General features: G+C 43.3%; 3 protein-coding genes across 3 annotated transcripts in view; 1 reads left to right on the forward strand and 2 right to left on the reverse strand.

Moving 5' to 3' along the window:
- The window catches only part of LOC146986431 (protein NLRC3-like), a 16,785-nt gene extending 15,043 nt beyond the window's left edge, over positions 1-1,742 (reverse strand). The window contains exons 1-2 of the mRNA XM_085780355.1: positions 1,567-1,742; positions 242-352 (exon numbers count right to left, since the gene is read on the reverse strand). Of these exons, the coding sequence (XP_085636481.1) occupies positions 242-352; positions 1,567-1,602 (147 nt within the window). The 5' untranslated portion in view covers positions 1,603-1,742. The remainder of the gene's footprint in view (positions 1-241; positions 353-1,566) is intronic.
- Positions 1-18,773, forward strand: part of LOC146986424 (protein NLRC3-like) — a 478,141-nt gene that overhangs the window by 115,359 nt on the left and 344,009 nt on the right. The gene's annotated exons all lie outside the window — the stretch shown is intronic.
- Positions 2,913-18,721, reverse strand: LOC146986432 (protein NLRC3-like). The gene is made up of 6 exons (XM_085780356.1): positions 18,670-18,721; positions 9,360-11,148; positions 9,072-9,245; positions 8,810-8,983; positions 4,516-4,562; positions 2,913-3,901 (listed from the first exon to the last, which is right to left on the reverse strand). Exons 1-6 carry the CDS (start codon positions 18,719-18,721, stop codon positions 3,360-3,362), a joined length of 2,778 nt encoding a protein of 925 aa, XP_085636482.1. The 3' UTR covers positions 2,913-3,359.

Below are 18,773 nucleotides of genomic sequence, written 5' to 3' on the forward strand. Positions count from 1 at the left end.
GAAGCTGCTTGACTCAGAGTGTGAGTTTAGAGTTGGAGAGTTGTATTTATTTTATGTTTTTCTATGAATGTAAAGTGTTTAATCATCATATTGCTGAAAAAAGAGACAGTTTCCATTGTGCAACGAGTTCAGTTTCACTACAGCTGAGTGAAAATCTGACAGTTCATAGATGCTGTTGTATTAAATAGTTGAACAGCAGTGAGATCGATGATGAAATAAACACATTAACTCCTCCACACACCTGCAGCAGCGGGAAGGCCACGCCCTCTTCGTACGCCTCTTCACCATCGGCTCCACCTTCCAACACCGACCGAGACGTCACGGCAACGACCACCGCACGATCAGCATCTTTCTGCAGAAGAAACACAGGACATGAGTTATATACGTATAGTGATAGGAAATGTAAATCATATTATTGGATATTGATTATTGAGTCGTTCCATAATGTGACAGTGAAGGTGAAATGAGCATCAGTACAGTTTCATCTTGTCTTGACCTACAAAAACACATCAAATATGTTGATGTTTTTGTTTTTTTTATTATTGTGTGTCGATAAAACAAGTTTCTTATGTGCTGATAATATCTTTGTTTTATATTATCAGATAAATGTGGTGAAGTCAAGACTTTTAGGTTTAATTGTAGTAGATAGATAGGCAGATAGATAGATAGAACGATAGAACGATAGAACGATAGATAGATAGATAGATAGATAGATAGATAGATAGATAGATAGTAGTAGAGTATAAAGTACCAGAAATTAGAAATACAGAACTAGCATGGACATGGATTTTTTGGTTTATTTGTTTCATTCATTTAAGAAATAAAATAAAGAGTTTAACCAGAGACCTTCTATTTGGTTTGACACAAAAAAAATAATGCAACTTATGAATAAAAGGGGGCAGAAAAGCAAACTGACCTTTTAGACATAATTATAAAACATTTTAACTTCTGTTTTCTAAATCATAAAGATCTTAAAATATAATTCTGCTTCGTTTTCTCTCAGTCTTTGCAGAAACTGACCTGAATTTCAGCCTCTTATTCATCGATCCGGATCTCCACTAGAAAACGTGCAAGTTCACATTTACGTCACTAATCTGCGACAGAAGTGTCACAGGTAAATAAATGATTATGGTTGTTTAGAAATAATTAGGTCCCGCTCCTCAAATCGGCGTACATTATATAATCTATGCATTTATATTTTAATATTTTAATCACTTTCTAATCTCTCCCGGTCTGATGGAACTTGTGCAAGATGAATCGGTTTGGATTTTAGTGCAACGTGTGGCTGCGTGGATTTTATTTCTGTGCCGAATTGAACATAAGTCACTCACGTCTCAAACTATGAGCTTTAATTGATGTTTGCTTCAAAAAAGAACATTATTATACTTAAAATAATGATTATTTAAACGGAGTCTGGTGCACAAATCTGATAAACAGCCTCACTCCTCTGGTTTCTGTCGGAGTTCTTCTGCAGATGTGTGAAATTCAGATCTCTCGTTGTGTTTGTGGGTGTGAGACAGCCCATAATAACCTGCCTCAGCCCCAGGTGAGTCTCTCTTAACTTACCTGCTTCACGTCCGTGTTCTGCACCGTGGAAACCATGTCAGCTGCGGCGCCTTCACGGCCTCGACAGGTTAAAGTTTCTTTATCTTTACCTGTTCACGGACACAACGACCCCGTCACCACAGCAACAGCAGCAGCAGCAGCAGCAGCAACTGTCTGTCAAAGTTCCCCCAGAAACACTCAACTCTTTAGTTCACTTCCGCCTTTCTGACGTGTGTGACGTAGCCTACCGCTTTAATGCTGCGTTCAGGACAACTCGGAACTGGGAACTCTTTCCCGACCTCCTACTTGAAAACGTGAAATTGAACGCCACCACGCCACCTCATGTCGGAGCTTCATCCATCCAGTCGGGGGAAAAAAATCTAGTCCGTTTTCTCCGATAATCAGTTGTCTTCTTTACAAAAATAAACAGTTGGAGATATTTTGGACATTAGAGAATCATCACAACAAGAAAAAAATTGTTCGTTTGTGTGGCGGGGAGAGCTAGGCGCTCTGCGATCGGATTGTAATGTCTTTCCAGGATGTTCCACAGTTAGGCTATCTGAGGTGAGTGACTAGCTACATGCAAAAACACAAAGTTTATACTGTTTATTTTTTTCGACTAAGAGCACAGTGGCCCCTAACTTAAAATTTTACGAGCGCAAGCAGAAAATTTAGGGGTGCACACCAAAATGGACTTGCAAAGTAAATTTTCACATTTCCTCTAATTTTCACTGTATTACTGATAAATACTGCATAAATGCAGAAACTATAATGTTTTAAATTCACATTTTATTGTTAAACAGTTTAAATATTGAAAATATAAAGTTAATGTTTAGGCTACACTGACCAATAACAGAACAGGTAGACACACCACTTGTGGTCAACTCATCCTAGAAACCCCCCCCCCCCCCCCCCAACCTTGGGGGATAAGGTGCCTGTGTAGGCCAGCCCTAAAAAAAAACATGGTCTTCAACATGAGTTCATGTTTATTTTATATTTTATTGTGTCAGATTGAAACCATACAACCATGTGTCGTCAAACAGGAATGTGCACGGCCAATCAAATCCCAAACAATCCATGAACCAATCAATGATCACTAATAAACGAAAATTAAGTTCTGAGTGTTAATTGGCTCCAGTTTCCAAGAGCAGTTAGGTAATAATTATAGAAATATATAATAAAAAACAATCAGTCTCAAAGTCTAGATAAATTTAAATCTACAAACGTCATGAACTCAGCGTCATGGTAACAGAAGAAATTATTAGCTGGTAGGATTAGTAGTTGATGGTTTTTGTGCTGCAGGAAATGCACATTACATATAAAACTGATTCAAATTGTTTTAGTTGATTCAGTAAAACCACAAAGAAAAATAAATCACATGTAATTCATTCTATTCAGCGTCTCTACAACATTATGTTTGTTTCCAGTTGTGTTTATTGTTGTGTCTGTTTACCTGTGACCAGCTCACAAACAGCCTGTAAAGTTGAACATGAACAGTGAATTTGTTTAAAATGTGTTTTTCTCCTCAGTGACGCTGGCGGCTCAGAGACTTTTAGCTTGGTGATATTAGGCCTCGTCCTTCATCAGCAGCTGAGTAAAAGTCACCGTGGTTTTTGTCCTGTAATAATCAACGCTTCCATCTTTAAAGGAAGAGGAAGAAGTTTACAAGAATCATTGAGAAGAGTTTAAAAAAATCAACTGATTTAATCCATGAATGTGAAAACGTGAGTGAGAGACAGAGACAGACATGTAGAGACTGAACTGTCTGTTCAACAGTAAGAAGGTTTCTGTGACAGGAGGAGACTCTGATTCACTCAACACAGAGACACTGAGGAACCAGAACTGTAGAGTCCAAACCCAGGATACAGAGGTTGAGTGAAGGTGGTGTTGAAGGTGTAGAGGTGGATCAGTGAGTCAGAGGAGACTCTGTAGAAGGACAGAGAGCCAGCAGGACAGTCCACATACACTGCTACTCTGTTAGAGACAGAGGAGGAGGAGGAGGAGGAGGAGGAGGTGATGTCTGTCCGTCTGTTATTGTGCCAGACGGCGTAACCACCATCAAAGCAGTACAGACTCCAGGACTGATCGTTCACTCCAAACCCACAGTCTCCCCTGACTCCTTTCCTGCTGATTCCTCTGTAACTCACTGATATATGAACCACTCCTCTCCTCTCGACCTCCCAGTAGCAGCGACCAGTCAGACCAGTTGAACACAGCAGCTGAGGTCGAAGGTCAAATCTGTCTGGATGATCAGGATATGACTGAAGCTCCTTCACCCATGTCGCCTTCCTGTTGTTGTCAGACAGTTTGATGTTTGTGTTCACTGTGTTTGTGTCGATTGTGAGTCGACAGGAATCTGATGGAGAGAACAAGACACAGCTGCAGTTATTGATCATGTGATCAGTTATTGACAGTTTGATGAAGACTCATGACGTCAGTGATGTGACAGTGTGAAGATGGTTGAATGTGCAGCTCAAAGTTTAGTTAGTTTAGTTTAGTTTAGTTTATTTATTTATTTCATTCATTTATCGAGCATAAAAACAAAAAATAAAATAAACAATGACAATACTGTAACTCTTGAATGAAAGGGGGCAGAAAGAAGCAAACTTATATTGTCTAGCCCTTGTTACAAAGAATTAATTCACAAATTAGATAGTACCTACATCCAAGCAAAGAAGAAATGGAAGAAGAAGAAGAAAAACATCAACAAACAACGTTTACAACAAAAGTGACATAAAATAAATTGATGTATTTTCACACATACATGTACACACGCAGACACTTATGCACATGTATGTGTAATACACCTTTACGTGTGGTTTTATTACATTTACACCAGGTCATATTTCTGAAACATGTTATTTTTAACAGTTTTTTTTAAATAAGTAGTAAAAGTAGTAAAGTAAGTAGTAAAAATAAAGTAAAAAGTAAAAATAAGTAAAAGTAAAAATAAAGTAAAAACACACTTACACTTCCTCGGACCTGGTGACAAACACTGGACTCCAGCAGGCTGCACCCTGAAAGGAGGAGGGGGGTCAGAGCAGCACGTTCTCTGTCAGCATGCACACATGGACATTACATGGCTCTCACACACACACTGTTTTATCACTGTGTTCACATGGAGGCTGGTATGTATGGATGAACACTGAGCACAGAGAAGAAGGAGCTGGAGTCTTTATCTAGTGATGATACAGAGCAGGAGGAGACGAGGAGGAAACACTTCATCATGTGTTTTCTCCATGTGATGTCACTGCAGTGTCAGACACACACTTTCACTCTCTGACTCTCAAGCTGCACAAACACACGTCACAGCAAAGAAGATGAAGACACAACAGGTGGAGAAGAAGAAGAAGAGTGGTGGTTTCAGTGTTTGATGAGGAAGGAAACACACTCAACATGTATGTTAGAGCTCAGTGAAACAGTGAGTTTAGTGAGAAACACTGAGTGTGAACACAACTTGTGTTTGTTTGAAGAAAACTCCCCAGGAAGCTGAAGAATGAGGCTGTGAGCAGGTTTCCACAGGAGCCACAGCAGCAGTGAGTGGATGAAGGAGCTCTAATAGAAACCATCTGATCACAGTGACAGGACGGATCAGGATCTCATGATCAATGACTCTGTTCTTCTCTGCTCTTCACACAGATCAGCTGCAACACACTGACTCACTGAGATCAGTCACATCATGTGGAACAAAGCAGCCGTCCTCAGGACCAGTCCTGAGCTCCATCAAACCTGTCCACACATTTTTACTGGACTTGAAGTCAGAGTCCAGAGGAAGCAGAGAAACTGTAGAGCAGAGAGAACCAGGCTCAGCTCAGAGCACATGGACTCAGACAGGAAGTGAAGCTCCAGCTGCTGGAGACTTTCATTAAGGAGCCACTTTGTGGCTTCATCTGATCTGGAGTCAGACGTGTTTGAGCAGCACACACACAGTCTGAAAACAGCTGTTTGATCACACACACATTCAGCCACAAACACTGATTATTACACTGTTCACTACACTCACTCTCTTCTGGTTGACAGCTCCAGGCCTCTGGACAGTGATGACATCTGGATGTCACACTTGTGATTTACTGTCTCCTCAACACAACAACAGATCTCATCAGGACAAGATCAGGATCTCAGAGAGACTGAGCTGACTATTGATCATCAATATCTGACCAGACAGAGAGGGTTGGAGACTCTGGAAAAACGGTTCTATCTGGCCACATTTTGAAAATACAAAGTCAAAAGTCCCAGCCCCTTTCCTCAGACTTCTCTCTGAAGCCACGCCTTCACCTTTACGCAGACGTGGGTGAAGACTCTGATCGCGCACGCGAGAGAGTGAGATGGCAGCTTGATTGGGCGTAGGCAGAACTAGACATGAAGGCATCTAATCGGTTTTTCCTTTTCGGAGCGAAAAGCATGGATTGGTCAGAGTTTTGTCTATCCTGCAGCTGCCACAGAGGTCTGATTGTTTTTGTTCCCTTTTCTGAATACATGTATGTAGGGATGTGCACGGTTACCCGAGTACCCGGGTACCCGAGTAGGCAATCTGCTACACGGTTATGAATTTATTATCCGGTTAACCTAGGATTAAAAAAACGGCACGTTAGAGCGCAGTCTAGTGTCAGATAAAACTACATCATCATGCCATGGTTCAGCTTTTTGTAGTGTTAAACAGTTTCGGATCAAGCAACGTGATTTTCTGCTGTGTAAAAGTGTTTTTGGATCGAGCCTCGGACTTTCAAACCTTTTACAATAATCTGTGGTGGTTCCCTCGGCGTAAACCGTCGGGAGGGAGACGACAGGAACATCAAGTCTGTTAGAAAATATGCTGCTTTCAGTTTACAAACATTCTGAAACCTTCCCAGTTATTTCCTGAGACGATGCGAGGCAGAGAGGACCGAAGGCACCAAAATGCAGTCTGGACTAATAAATAAGCACCGCTAATGATAAAAAAAAAAAGAAAGAAAAAAAGTTTTCTCCTCTGAGGCAGCCTCTCAGCGCGCATGCAGCGCATTTATTCCCCGACTGACACAGCGTCGTCAGACTAAATATCAGGTGGATAATAAGAGTAAAGACTGGAGTTTAAGATGCACATATGGGGCAGATGTGCATCTTGAACTCCATCTCTACTCTTATTATCCACCTGATATTTAGTCTGACGACGCTGTGTGTCAGTGATGTGGACTGTCTGACGGACAGAGCGCATTTATGCACCGGCTGCGTTCTGTCCGTCAGACATGACGTCATTTTATTTTTTATTACAGTAATCGGTTACCTGAGTAACACCAGGTTAGGTAACTCGGTTAGAAAATTATTCGAAATGCCCATCCCTACATGTATGTACATACAATGTATCGACTACTCTCAGGATAAAAGGACCATTTCACCCAGTATAACAAAAAGGGCCCTAGTTTCCTAGACCGGGTGAAGTCTAAGCTCAGCGCAGCTTCGCCACGCCAACGGGGTGTGGTCCAGGTCCATTTCGCAAGTTTGCTGGGCCGCGCAGTCAGACTTACGCCAGCGCAAACACGCCCCTCGTCCCTCCTACCGGCGCAAATGGCAAAGGGGGAGGAGAGAGGGCGGGAGGGAGACAGGAGGAGGAGAAGTGGGATTAACACAGCCGATTCGGATCTTCACCAATCAAATGAGCTCCTCTCCTCAGAAACAGCTGTTTTGGTCCGGAGGTCCGAGCTCAGAGTGACCAATAATGAGTTAACTAATATCCTTAATCAGGTTTGATCTGATACACTGAGAACGGCTGTTTAGAGTAAAAAACAACAACTAATAAACTAATAAAGAAACTCATATTTATTCAAACCCTGTGTAAGACAGATGAGAGGTGTACACTAATCACAACATAAACAAACACCATGCGGGATGAAATCAGCATAAAGGACGCTCTCTCTCTCTCTCTGTCTGCCCGTCTCTTTTTTTCTTTTTTTTCTGTGATAGAGATGCATACTGTAGTAGGCTATATACTGACTATCTGATACCGAGGCTGTTGTGGTGGACTAAGAGAGATGATGATTTGTGTTTTGTTTTTCAATACGGCTGCGTGACGACGTGGTCGCTCGCGCTAATGAATTAATAAGTAAATAAATAAATAAAGCGGATCATCACAACAGCACAGTGCGTATCTCAACACGGCAGCGACATGCAGTCATCCACCCTCAGTCCTGCTTTTGGGACATCCAAAGCTGCTTTTCAGTGCCAGTTCGTCCCTGCTGTGTTAATTCAGGTGGAGTTTCCTTTACGTGCCGACAGCCTTTGATCTCTGCTTTGATCTGACGTCAGATGTGACGGGACAATCTATATAGATATAAATTCACGTGTTGATTCCGTTAGTTGCATTAAATAGTGGTTATTGTGGATATTTATTGCATTGAAATGTGCCTGGAACTGTGGAGATCTGCCTGTGAGGTCTTGGTGACGTGTGTGCACTGCAGGTCAGTCAGCCAAACTTCCACTGCACCTGCTGCGCTCCGCCCTGCGCTGAGAGTAGACCTGGTTGGAGGTGGCGAGCTTTCAGCGCAACCTCTGCTCGGCGGGACATTTTCGCACGAAACTTCCACTGCACCAAGCTGAATCTGTGACGCCTCCCCCTGCTGCGCGGCCACGCCTATCTCAGCACAGTGCGATCTGCCAATCTGCCAATCTGACTTTGCACTAGGCTGCGCTGGTCGAAACTTGCATTAGACCGGCTGCGTTACCTTGCGCCGCCTGCGCTGCGCCAGCAAACTAGGGCCCAAAGTGTTTCTGAACATGATTACCAACCATAACTTTAAACCAGCAGCAGCTGAAATGTTTCCTCATCAACTCTGAAATAAAGTCTGATCAAAACATCAAGAGAGACTGAGAGCACAGCTGCCAACATCTGGTTTCATCATTGAGATCTCTTCTCCTGAATATGACACAGTGAGTCATGATGAGACACAGAAGTCATGAGGAGAAACTCCTGATCCCAGTAGTTCATCACTGTGACTGATGGAAGCTGCACAGCTCATGTTTGAAACACTCAAAGATTTTGGCTTCAGTATAAACTGTGTTGGGACGAGTCAGACTGTGACAGAGGACGTCATTGGAGTGGGCGGAGCTTCACTGTGGCCTACACCACCTCTGTATATGGTCTGAGTGATCAGATCTGATGTTATCAATGCATCAATCACCTGAGACAGATGTTAATACCAGGTGTGATCAGGTGTGAACAGGGCCATAGAAAATGTTCCAGCTCCTCCTCCTCTATCAGACAGTGTGTGTGGCTGCAGCAGCCTCTCCATACCTGAGAGAGTCCAGTCTCCAGTCTGGATCCTCCAGTCCAGCAGACAGCAGCTTCATTCCTGAGGCTCCTGGATGATTGTAGCTCAGGTCCAGCTCTCTCAGATGGGAGGGGTTGGAGCTCAGAGCTGAGGCCAGAGAAGCACAGCCTTCCTCTGTGACCAGACATCCTGACAGACTGAACACACACAACACACAGGAAACCACTGTCAACACCTGGTGATGTGTTCAAGTGTAAGCAGATAAACAGCTTGATGGATACTCACCTGAGAGTCTCCAGTCTACAGTGTGGACTCTCCAGTCCACCAGACAGCAGCTTCACTCCTGAGTCCTGCAGGTCGTTGTTACTCAGGTCCAGGTGTCTCAGACTAGAGGACTGGGAGCTGAGGACTGAGGACAGAGCTTCACAGCTTCTCTCTGAGAGGTTACAGCTGCTCAGTCTGAAGAGATGATCATGAGGAATTAAAGAAGGAAGGAATTTATTTTATGTCCTGTTGAAAACACAGACCGGTCATTATATAATGATGAATAAATCCAACTATCTCTACACTTACAGAGCTTTGTTAGAGGCTTTGACCACTGGCAGCAGCCTCAGAAGAGCCTCCTCTGAAGCAGAGTATTTCTTCAGGTCAAACACATCCAGATCTTCTTCTGATGACAGTAAGATGAAGACCAGAGCCGACCACTGAGCAGGAGACAGTTTATCTGTGGAGAGACGTCCTGATCTCAGGGACTGTTGGATCTCCTTCACGAGAGAACGATCATTCAGTTCATTCAGACAGTGGAACAGGTTGATGCTTTTCTCTGCAGAGGGAGTCTCTTCAATCTTCTTCTTGATGTACTGAACTGCTTTCTTACAGGGCCGTGAGTCACTTCGTGTCTGAGTCATCAGACCTCGTAGGAGATTCTGATTGGACTTCAGTGAAAGACCCAGGAGGAAGCGGAGGAACAAGTCCAGGTGTCCATTTGGACTCTGTAAGGCCTCGTCCACAGCGCTCTGGTAGAAAGGTGTAAATGTGTCTCTAAACCACTGAGATGTTGTTTGTTGTTGTGACATCAGGTTGAGTCCAGAGTTGATGAAGGTCAGATGGACATGAAGAGCAGCCAGAAACTCCTGAACACTCAGATGGACGAAGCAGAACACCTTGTCCTGGTACAGACCTCTCTCCTCTTTAAAGATCTGTGTGAACACTCCTGAGTACACTGAGGCTGCTCTGATATCGATGCCACACTCTGTCAGGTCTGATTCATAGAAGATCAGGTTTCCTTTCTGCAGCTGCTCAAAAGCCAGTTTTCCCAGAGACTCGATCATCTTCCTGCTCTCTGGACTCCAGTGTGGATCTGTCTCAGCTCCTCCATCATACTTGACCTTCTTCAGTTTTAGATAAACCACCAGGAAGTGGATGTACATCTCAGTCAGGGTCTTGGGCAGCTCTCCTCTCCTTCTGGTCTTCAACAGCTCCTCCAGAACTGTAGCAGTGATCCAGCAGAAGACTGGGATGTGGCACATGATGTGGAGGCTTCGTGATGTCTTGATGTGGGAGATGATCTCTCTGGCCTGCTCCTCATCTCTGAACCTCTTCCTGAAGTACTCCTCCTTCTGTGGGTCAGTGAACCCTCTGACCTCTGTCACCATGTCAACACACTCAGGAGGGATCTGATTGGCTGCTGCAGGTCGTGTGGTTATCCAGAGGCGAGCAGAGGGAAGCAGTTTCCCCCTGATGAGGTTGGTCAGCAGCACGTTGACTGAGGTGGACTCTGTCACATCAGTCAGGATCTCAGTGTTGTGGAAGTCCAGAGGAAGTCGACACTCGTCCAGACCGTCAAAGATGAAGATGACCTGGAACTGATCAAAGCTGCAGATTCCTGATTCTTTGGTTTCAGAGAAGAAGTGATGAACAAGTTCCACCAAGCTGAACTTTTTCTCTTTCAGCACATTCAGCTCTCTGAAAGTGAAGGGAAATGTGAAGTGTATGTCCTGGTTGTCTTTGTCTTCAGCCCAGTCCAGAGTGAACTTCTGTGTTAAGACTGTTTTCCCAATGCCAGCCACTCCCTTTGTCATCACTGTTCTGACTGGTCGGTCTCTTCCAGGTGGGGCTTTAAAGATGTCTACTTGTCTGATGGTTGTTTCTGGTCTGTCTGGTTTCCTTGAAGCTGTTTCAATCTGTCTGATCTCATGTTCATCATTGACCCCTCCAGCCCCTCCCTCAGTGATGTAGAGCTCTGTGTAGATCTGGTTCAGAAGGGTTTGGTTTCCTGCTTTAGAGATCCCCTCAAACACACACTGGAACTTCTTCTTCAGGGCAGATTTGAGTTTACGACGACAAACTGCAGCAACATGATCTGAATGAAAACACAAGAAATCAGATCAATAATAAATTTAACATGTTAAAGCAGATAACAGCGGCACGGCCGTTTCGGCTAATGCTGCGTTCAAGGCAGGCTTTTGAAACCGTAAGTTACAGCTTCAAGTCACAACTACGACTTGGTAGCGTTCCAGGTAACCCGTAGCTCGTGTTTTTACCGTCCTGTTGTCTGTGAAAGTTCCCTATAACGGCCACTCGTTACTTCCGACCCGTGAACTCGTACCAGATCGAACTGGTATGACTTCACAGGAAGGAAAAACACAAAGTACGAGTTTCCGTGAACGCACCATGAGTTAGCAGCCCCCGCCCTTGTCAGGCATCAATTGGTCCTCGTGCTACGTCACCACATTCACGCGCATCCCTTGGCTGCACACACAGCCCTTCATGCCGTTCTCTCTCCTCATTGGATAACACTTGTATCCCACAAGGAAAATTTTCTCCTCGGGTTACAGCAGAGCAGAGTGACGGAGAGACTCGTGTTTAGGCTGAAATACTTCATGTAAGTGATTGCTGACGGAAAATAGGACTATTTAGGACTTATATTAACAAAAACATTCCACTGATATCTGCTTTAATTCCTCTAAATAACAACTATATTAACATGTTTCCCTCCATATGTTGATATCAGTGAACGTCTCATTTGTCCATCATGTTGAATCTTTACAGAAATCCTCTTACTGCTCTGCAGACGCTCAGCCAGCTCCTCCTGCTTCCTGCTCCTCAGGAGCTTCACTGTGATCTTCACTAACGCCTCTCTGATGCTCCTCTGCTCTTCATCCTCACCATCCATCACCTCCTCATCCTCCCTCTGACTCCCTGAGCATTCTGGGTAATCTGGACTCAGAAGCTTGTGGATCTTCTTCAGCTCGTTCTTCACAAAAGTGACCATGTTCTCCTCCAGCAGCTGGAACAGAAACTCTATGAGTGACAGCATCAAACTAAAACCTGACAGACTGACAATCCACTGGTGTCAAAGTGCAGCATGGAGATGATGGTGAACACAACAGATGTAACAGCAGCTGTTGGACATGTACCCACCATAAACATGGAGTCCAGGTGTGTTTGATGCTGCTGGGCAGACTGACCACTGGGAACCTCTGAGCTCTCCTGGTCCACTCTGTGGAGGAATCAGTGTCAAGTGAACATCAGGACAGAGAGATAAGACAAGATGGACTTTATATGTCCCCTGAGGACGGTCACAACAGACAGAGACACTTTGATTTCAGACCTGGTTCAACAACACGTCGTACAAACTGTTTCATTTCTACAATAACCTGAATCTGACTGTCAGTTACAGCTTACATCTGATCAGCTGATCCACGTCCTCCTTTAAAGTCAATGACCTCATCCATTGACCGGTCGCTCTTTAAAGACAGACAGCTGGGTTCAGGAGAGTCTGGTCTCTGCTGCTGGATCCTGAAACAACAACACAACTGGTGTTAAATAGTTTTGATTTATGTATTTATTTGTTTATATATAAATAAATAAATACATACATGGAACATGAATACAGAAAAGTTTTGCAGTTTTATGCAACCTGGTTGAATATTTGTCAGCTTTCTACAGACCCTGGATGACGATAACAGAATGAGTTTTGCGGCAGATGTGTTATTTGCATTTCCGTGCCCCAATCACTCCCACTATATGGCTATAAGCAACTCTTGAATGGACCTAAATATTGTCCAAAGTGACACCAAAGTTACATGGGTGAGTAAATGACCTTATTTTATGCCAGAAATAAGGTACAGGTTGTAAAAGACTTCACTTGTCCTTTAACATGTGGATGTTCAGGTAGGGACAATGTGTATCTGAGTTATAAACTCTGATTTTATGGAGAATCATTGAAATTTGACTCCACAGGAAGAACATTCAACAGAGACTCGAAAGCTTTGAAATTTAGTTTTGTCTTACATCTGATCAGCTGAACCTCGTCCTCCTTTAAGGTCAATTAACCCGTCCTTTGACACCTTGCTCTTTAAAGACAGACAGCTGGGTTCAGGAGAGTCTGGTCTCTGCTGCTGGATCCTGAAACAACAACACAACTGATAAATGTGCATGTTGAAGAGAAACTGATTATCTTCAATCTTTGATCTTCAATCTTTTAATAAACACAACAACTGACTTTTAGAGAGAAAAGTCTGACAGTTTTAATTCTGACCTTTGACCTCTGGTCTGGCCCTGATGTCCCCCACACAGAGTGGTTTTAGAGGGAGGAGCTCCCTCCTGTCTGTCCTCACACTGATCCATGCTGCTGAGGTCACATCCACATCAGCTCACACACACTTTGTAGCTTCACCTGCAGAGGAAACACACATCATTCATGTGCACAGCAGCTCACATGTCCACCATGTCTCCAGCTGCTCCTCCACTGATTGGCTCTTCTTCTCTGCTTCATATCAGTGTCAGCTGAATGCAGTCACACAGCAGTGAGGAAGAGGACGCTGCCATCAGCTGCTGTACTTCTACTATCAGTCCACTAGATGGCGTCATGAAGCTGCAGATCTGAGTGGAGAGACTGGTGTGTTTACTGCAGTTTATTTCTCCCACTGAACCATAAAGGTTTAAAATATTACACAGTAGAAGAACTGTGACTCATGTTTCTATGTTGTACCAGATGTATAGGCCAGGGTAAGCAGCAATAATGGGCTGCCTCATATAGCCTACTATACAAGGTCACTGCTTTTTGTGCCCTGTTTTTGTCTGAAAGCACGTTTTGGGTAAAATAAAATCCATTTCATTGCATTTTAAAAAATTACTTCCTATTAAACCATCCACGGGGAAAACAGAAAGAAGAGTGGAGGGACTGCAGGTGTTCACACGTTAGGCACCTTAGCTACGTGAAGAACTTTGAATGCAAAGTTTGTCCCGGTGTAGGTAGTAAACTTATAGCTTCATTATCACAACATTCAGTCATTTCACTCACTGGAAATTCAGAGAGAGAAAAAGACTCTTCATCGTCTGCTTCATCAAATGTCAGAAAACACAGACAAATAATGCGTTCAAGTTCATCTCAGTCTGAGGCCACGTCTTCAAATGTCTCGTTTTATTATGGCAATAATAAAACGAGACAAAAATATTCAGTTTACAGTGAAAGAAAACAAGGAAATCTTCATTGTTTGAGGCTGAAAACTGAAAATTCCTGCTTGAAAAACTGTTGCAGGCAGCTCTAAAAAATTCTTCAGAACAATATTAATTATTTGTGTCCAATAATCAATAACCAGAGTGTTTGCTGTGTGTAACCACAGACATGAATGGTGGGGACACAGAGACAGTGTTTTTAATCTACAACCTGCAGTTGAAAAGTGACCAGTAGCTTCACCTGTCAGGTACATGAGCTGCAGTACTGCAGGAAGTAGCTCAACAAGGAAATACTCAAGGAAAGTACAAATACCTCACAACTGTACTGCACTAAATGTACTCAGTTACTGTGAAGAACCTGTTGCTGAACATTGATAAATACTGGAAAATCAATAATCAGTAAAGTCTCAGGAAAACCCTGATAACAACATGAGGTGTTCAGTATTGATCTGTGATATTGGTATCATTAGTGATACGCAGTATTGGTCGATGATCAATCAATCAATCAATCAATCAATCAATCAATCAATCAATCAATCAATCAATCAATCAATCAATCAATCAATCAATCAATCAATCAATCAGGCTTTATTTGTATAGCACTTTTTCATGCCCACGACAGCTCAAAGTGCTTTAAAAACAAGGAACACAGGGGACACATATTGGGAGACACGTTAGCCTATACGCATTCACACAAGAATGTTAAAACACTGGAAGTTATCGAGAAAACGCCATCTAACAGTCTGTATTAATTAGTGATAGGCAGTTACAGCCCATATTGATCAGCGATCAAACATTTTAACTTTTACCTTACCTTAACAGGTGAGAAAGAACTGCGACGAAAAACGCTGGCTCAAAAGTGAAAGTAAACTTTAAACAGGCAGTGGGGGGAGGGGAGGGGGTCACGTGATCTGAGTGGAGAGACTGGTGTTTTTACTGCTGTTTATTTCTCCCACTTTAAAATATTACACAGTAGAAGAACTGTGAAGTACAGACTCATTGTTCTACGTTGTACCAGACAGCTGCATTGTATACAGTATGAGCTGCGTCATATAGGATATTGTACAAGGTCACTGCTGTTTTTGTGCCCTGCTTTTGTCTGAAAGCATGTTGTGGGCAAAATCAAATCCTCTTCATTGCATTAAAAAAAGTTCCTATTAAACCATCCACGGGGAAAACACGAAAAAGAGTGGAGAGGAGGGACTGCAGGTGTTCACATACGAGGCATCCTCGTTCGGGGCTACGTGCCGTGCGTCGCTGTCCCCGCCCACCGCGGGTGATTATTGTGTGTGTGTGGTGTCAGGTAGTGAAACACGGTCTCTCTCTGTTGTTTCGCCCCAGAAACGGCCCCGAAAACCCGGACTAATCACCGGGGAGGAGGCGGGAGGTCGCAGCGGAGCGGGTCTGGGAGGAACCCGGACCGGTTCGGGGCGGATTTGAACCGGTTTGGAGCGGGTTCGGCTCGGAGAGAGAGAGACGGGAAGCAGCAAAGTTTGGTCCGGCGGCGGCGTCGGTTCACGGTGAGACGAGACACACCTAATCTGTCCCCTCGCTTCCTCGCTTCCTTCCCTCGGGACCTCGGCCTCCTCTAGGGGGGAAGGAAGGGGGGGTCCACCCGGGTCCAACCGGGCCAGACAGGTCCCGGTTCGACCCCCCCACGAGCTCCGCAGGTAACCGGCAGGTGACCGGTCCAGGTGGCAGCGGCTCTACAGGCCTGAGATCAGCTGCAGCACACTGAAGGAAGTGTTGTTGTTTATTAATTAGCTCCATGATGACGTGGCTACATTTATTATTATTATTATTATTATTATTATTATTATTATTATTATTATTATTATCATCCCGGGCAGCAGCCCTGTAGCTCCACCTGTCCACAGTCCTCCAGGTGATTGACAGGTTTAATTTAATTTAAAGCAGAAGTAAGCGGAATATTTGTGTTAATATAAGTCTTAAAGGGACAACGAGGAGTTTCTATTTGGTTATAAAAAAGTCTCACGTTAATGTGGATGAATCTACGCTACCCACACTTGTTATTGGGCCCATTTTCGATAAATAATATATCGTTTTGTCTCTATCGTTATTTTGTTATTATTAGTGGTGGTGGAAATGCTGGTCGAGCCGACCAGCGTTTACTTTCGGTTTTGTGGCGAGTCATGAGAATAACGCCACCGAATCGCCGTTTATGGTCGGAACTACGACGGTATGTGATCGTCTTCGAACCTCTGACTTTAATTCTTGATGAATGAAAACATGAGTCTGTCTTGCGCCGGTCAAAGAATTTCACGGTGCGCGGAGGCTCATAAATGTAGTGTGAAAACACTTCGCTTTTCCAAAACTCCTCGTTGTCCCTTTAAATAGTTCTATCTTCCGACAGCAATCACTTACATAGAGTGTTTGGTCCGAAACACGCGGGTCTGTCAGTCACTCTGCTCTGCTGTGAGCCGAGGAGAAAACTTCTTGTATAGACTTCCTTGTATCCTACAAGCTTTATCCAATGAGGAAAGAGAATGGCATAAAGGGGCAGTCCTCTCTGTGTGTGCAGCCAAGGGATGCGCGTGAATGTGGTGACGTAGGGACGAGGACCAATAGATCCATGACGAGGGCGGGGAGTGCTAACTCCATCGGCTGACAAGAAGTTAGCCAAAACGACCGGATCGCTTACTTCTGCTTTCATTCAGTTTATTTGATAGGGACAAAGCAGCTTAACATAGTGACACTTCCACTCGTTACAAACAAGTCAATGTGACTGATGTTCTGCATACAGAGATTATAGCTAAAGCTAGTTTCCCGTCCCTAGTTAGGCTTTTAGTAGAAAAAAAAATGTAAAAGGTAAGAAGAAAGACATCAAAGTTACATAACAACATTATAAATTGTAGCCTACAATACTTCTAAAATCATACCAAGTCATGACACGTTATGTCGGTCCGACACCGACCTCATCATGGTGACGTCAGGACTCTACAGGTGCAGGTGCTGATGACTTTATACTCACTCAGTCACTCAGTCAGTCTGCCACCTGCCACCTGTCACCTGGTAGTCATGGTAACAGTCACCTGTCTCACCTGTGCAGGTAAAGAATAACAATAACCATTAGAGGCGGTCGGACCAGTCTGTCGTCACACTCACAACAATGATACAACAAGGTGAAAAAAGACACATAGAACATCATCATCAGCTCGTATTGATTAGATATCAGACGTACTGAGGTGATTATTTAATTTTTCATTATGAATATTTTTTTTAAATAAGATGAGACTGTAAATTATTCACTCACTAACTTTAATAAAACATAGACAGATCTCTGTCTGTACCTGCTGAACGACTGGAGTTCAGTCTGCTCCTAAAAATACCATTTAACAGCTTTAATGTTGTTATTATTTGGGTCCCTGAAAAGCGATATAAAATAAATGAATAATTTATTAATGTTTAATAATTATATTATGTCCACAATAACTGCTCTTATATGTCATATTGATTTCCTATCTTAACCCTCAAAACCAAGTGTTAAGGGCTGTTTTGTGACTTAGTAATGGGACACCCCTTAAATGCAGATACATATTCAGACTGTGGACTATCTGTCAGTTATTACTTTGGGTATTAGTTTTTTTTTGCAGCCTATAAATTGATATTCAAACAAATAGCAATCTGTATAAATACCATAAACCACGGACATATTCAGCTGAAAGTCACTGCATACCACGGCTTATTGAAAGGTAAACACCAGCTGTAACTATCTTTAGATAACTCTGCGGCTACGGGAGATGACATCAGCCCTGTCATAGGCTGTATCTTGATTAAACAACTTAACAACTACATTACCACTGAGAAAAATGACCATTTTGTAACTAAATCACAGCAACACGGCGTCCGCACCAGCCGGCTACTGACAAAAGATTGTAACATAAAAGATAGGCTAAATGTTATGCAACAATGAGGTAAATCATCCATAAAATGGGCCTAAACTAAGATAATACAATGGTTTTCGTGATATTTATATCTATATAACAAAGAAAATACTGCATTCTGGGTAGCCCTTGCTCCCAAGGGTGGTGTCGGAGAATCTCAGTATTGAGGCGATTCAGCCCTTAAACTGGAGCGCGCATTTTTGAGATTGCAGGTTAAGATAGGAAGTGGAATTCACTCAAGCTCTGACTTGTAAAGTGACCCTGGCTGTTTTTAAAGGCATCTATAAATATCATTATTATGATATATATAATTGAATTATGATTTTTTCCCTTCTTCTTGCATATTTGCAGAACCAGATAACTACACAGTCACAGTCTTGTTGTTGTTGTTGTTGTCTGGTTGTTTTCCAGACAGACAGTGTTAACGATTAGATACAGAGTCAGTTTCCATGTGAAGCGGTCGGACCAGTCAGACGACTCGGTGACCGACGCTCTGTCTGAACACCTGAACACACCTTCAGCTGTCACGCTGTCGCCGCTGACGACCGTGGAAACGACCGGTGACATCTCTGAGAGTCGGTCAGAGGTCCAATCCTCTGGACTTTGAGTTTAATTTCCA

Source organism: Trachurus japonicus, chromosome 6, assembly GCF_045865225.1.
Source record: "Trachurus japonicus isolate A0001 chromosome 6, Traja_1.0".
In the NCBI taxonomy this organism is placed as follows: Eukaryota; Metazoa; Chordata; class Actinopteri; order Carangiformes; family Carangidae; genus Trachurus; species Trachurus japonicus.